Source organism: Monoraphidium neglectum (assembly GCF_000611645.1).
Source record: "Monoraphidium neglectum strain SAG 48.87 unplaced genomic scaffold scaffold06635, whole genome shotgun sequence".
Taxonomy (NCBI): domain Eukaryota; kingdom Viridiplantae; phylum Chlorophyta; class Chlorophyceae; order Sphaeropleales; family Selenastraceae; genus Monoraphidium; species Monoraphidium neglectum.
The window spans coordinates 1-2,077 of NW_014007011.1; the positions used below are offsets into that span (position 1 = coordinate 1).

A 2,077-nucleotide genomic window follows, 5' to 3' on the forward strand; every position below is an offset into this window, starting at 1 on the left:
GTGGTGAAGGTCCCCCGCGAGTTCATGCGCGCGGCGCTGCAGCGGGCGGTGCACGAACTGCTAGATGACGCAGTGGCGCAGGTGCGCGCGCGTGTGCAACTGCTGGTGATCTGCTGATTCGCTTCCTCATTGGATCCCGCCCTGCGCCGGGGCCAGGCAGGGGGCATAAGCGAGCCACGAGGTGGGAATGCCTGCAGTGGAAATGTTTGCTGCTGCATCACGGCGACGGGGCAAGCTTGCGGCCGAGCTCGGCGCTTAAACTGTGCGCTGTGTTTGGACAGGGGCGCCTCTGCCGTTGCTGCGATGGCGATTGTGTTGGGATGACCTTGCGGTGGGGGAGCAAACGAGGGCAGACGCAAGGGACGCAGGGACGGGCGCTGCGAGCTAGAGTTTGGGGTTGTTCGTTGCGGCACATGCGTTCATTGGTTTGTCGTGGATTGAGCATGGCAGGGAGGAGCGCGGTCCGCCGCGCCATGGCGCTGGGACGCCGCCAGTCGTCGCGCCAGACGCAGCGCGCCGGCGGCGGGCGGAACACACAAGCAACGCAGCTCCCCAAGCGGCACGCGGCACCCCTTGCGCCTGCATGCATCGTTGAGCCCGACTTGATACCGCCGCGCCCTTGCTACCCTGCAATCGACAGCGGCGCCGCACAAATCGACAGCCCCCTCTCATGCCAGCACCCATGGCCCTCCGCCCTGCCCTTCCCCGCCCCTTTCCCCCAAACCCAACACCCCCTGCCGCCGTGCACGCACGCGCAGGGCCCGCCGCCGCCCTCGCAGCTGGCCGCGCGCGTGCGCTGCCTGCAGGCGGCCGTCGCGCAGCTGGCGCCGGCGCTGGGCTTTGACCTCAGTCCCGACCTTTTTGAGTCTCTGCTGCTGCACTGCCAGCCGGAGCCGGGGTCGGACGCGCACCCCTTGGACGGGCCGGGCAGCGCAGGTGCGGGCGCACGCACGCGCGTGTGTGTGTATGTGTGTGAGTGAGTGAGTGAGTGAGAGAGAGAGAGAGAGAGAGTGTGTGTTTGTGTGTGCACGTGCGTGCGTGCTTGGGGACCCGTGTGCGGCGGGGAGGGGAATGCAATGAGATTTCGAGGCGTGAAGAAGCTAGAGGGGCGGGCCGGCAGGGCCCGCTGCATGGCGGGGTGCGGCGGCAGTCGAGCGGCCGAGGCTCTGACGAGTTGGAGCGCTGCCGCCGGGGCCTGACGCCGATGCCCGCAGGCGGCAGCGCGGAGGGGCCGCAGGGGCCCGCGCTGCGGATGGTGGAGGCGTACGGCGCGTGGCTGCAGGTGCGCGGGGCTGGCTGCATGCGTGAATCGCCGCCTGAGAGCAGGCTGCGACCTGGGCGAAGGTTCAGGGTTTCAGGGCTCCAACACAACGCTTGTTTCCTGGCGGTAGAGGCAGCATCTTGCAAGCGCCGGCGGCCCCGGCTTGCAGAGCACTCAAGAGCTGCGCGCCCCGCGAGCGCCTCGACGCCGCCGCGCACCCTCACCGACAGATGCCCCATTCCTCCCCCACCAAAAAACCCCCAAAACACCCACCCACCCACTTTCGCACGTACCCCCCAATCCCACCCCCCCAGGACGTCCTCGTGCGCGACTCCCGTGGCGTGGGCGTGATGTACGCCCCCGCGGCGCGCGCGTTCACGTGCGTGTCGCGGGGGGCGCGCGCCGAGGTGGCGGCCTACGCGTCGCTGGGGGAGCTTACTGAGCTGTTCAGGGTGGGGGCCGCCGTCGCGCTGGTGCTTTTCGTTTTGGGTTTTCCGGCTCTCAGGTGTCCCCAGGTGGCAAGGTGGTTTGCGCTGAATTTCAGCGTTTCTATCGGCCGTTGGCATTAACATATTCAACCCTGCTGTTTCCGAGATTTCATTCATGTCTGTTTTCGGGATTCAACACTGGGGTCGGGGGTTCGACTCTGGGCTGGGGGTTTGCATGGCGCCTCACCTCGTTTTGTCCCCTCGACTGCCCGCCGTTGCGGCACGGGCGGATGCCCCGGCCCCGCCCTCGCGCCTGGCGCGCCCGCGACCCCCGCCTCGCGCCCGGTCCCCCAACAAGCGAGCCGCCCCTGGTGGCACACCCAAGTCC

General features: G+C 68.4%; 1 protein-coding gene across 1 annotated transcript; it reads left to right on the forward strand.

Annotated features, from left to right (window-relative positions):
* Window positions 1–24: 24 nt before the first annotated feature.
* Window positions 25–1,830, forward strand: MNEG_16655 (hypothetical protein; the record flags this gene model as incomplete). Its single annotated transcript, XM_014034875.1, has 5 exons — window positions 25–81; window positions 759–936; window positions 1,215–1,282; window positions 1,576–1,713; window positions 1,777–1,830. 5 exons carry the CDS (start codon window positions 25–27, stop codon window positions 1,828–1,830), a joined length of 495 nt encoding a protein of 164 aa, XP_013890329.1.
* Window positions 1,831–2,077: the final 247 nt, after the last annotated feature.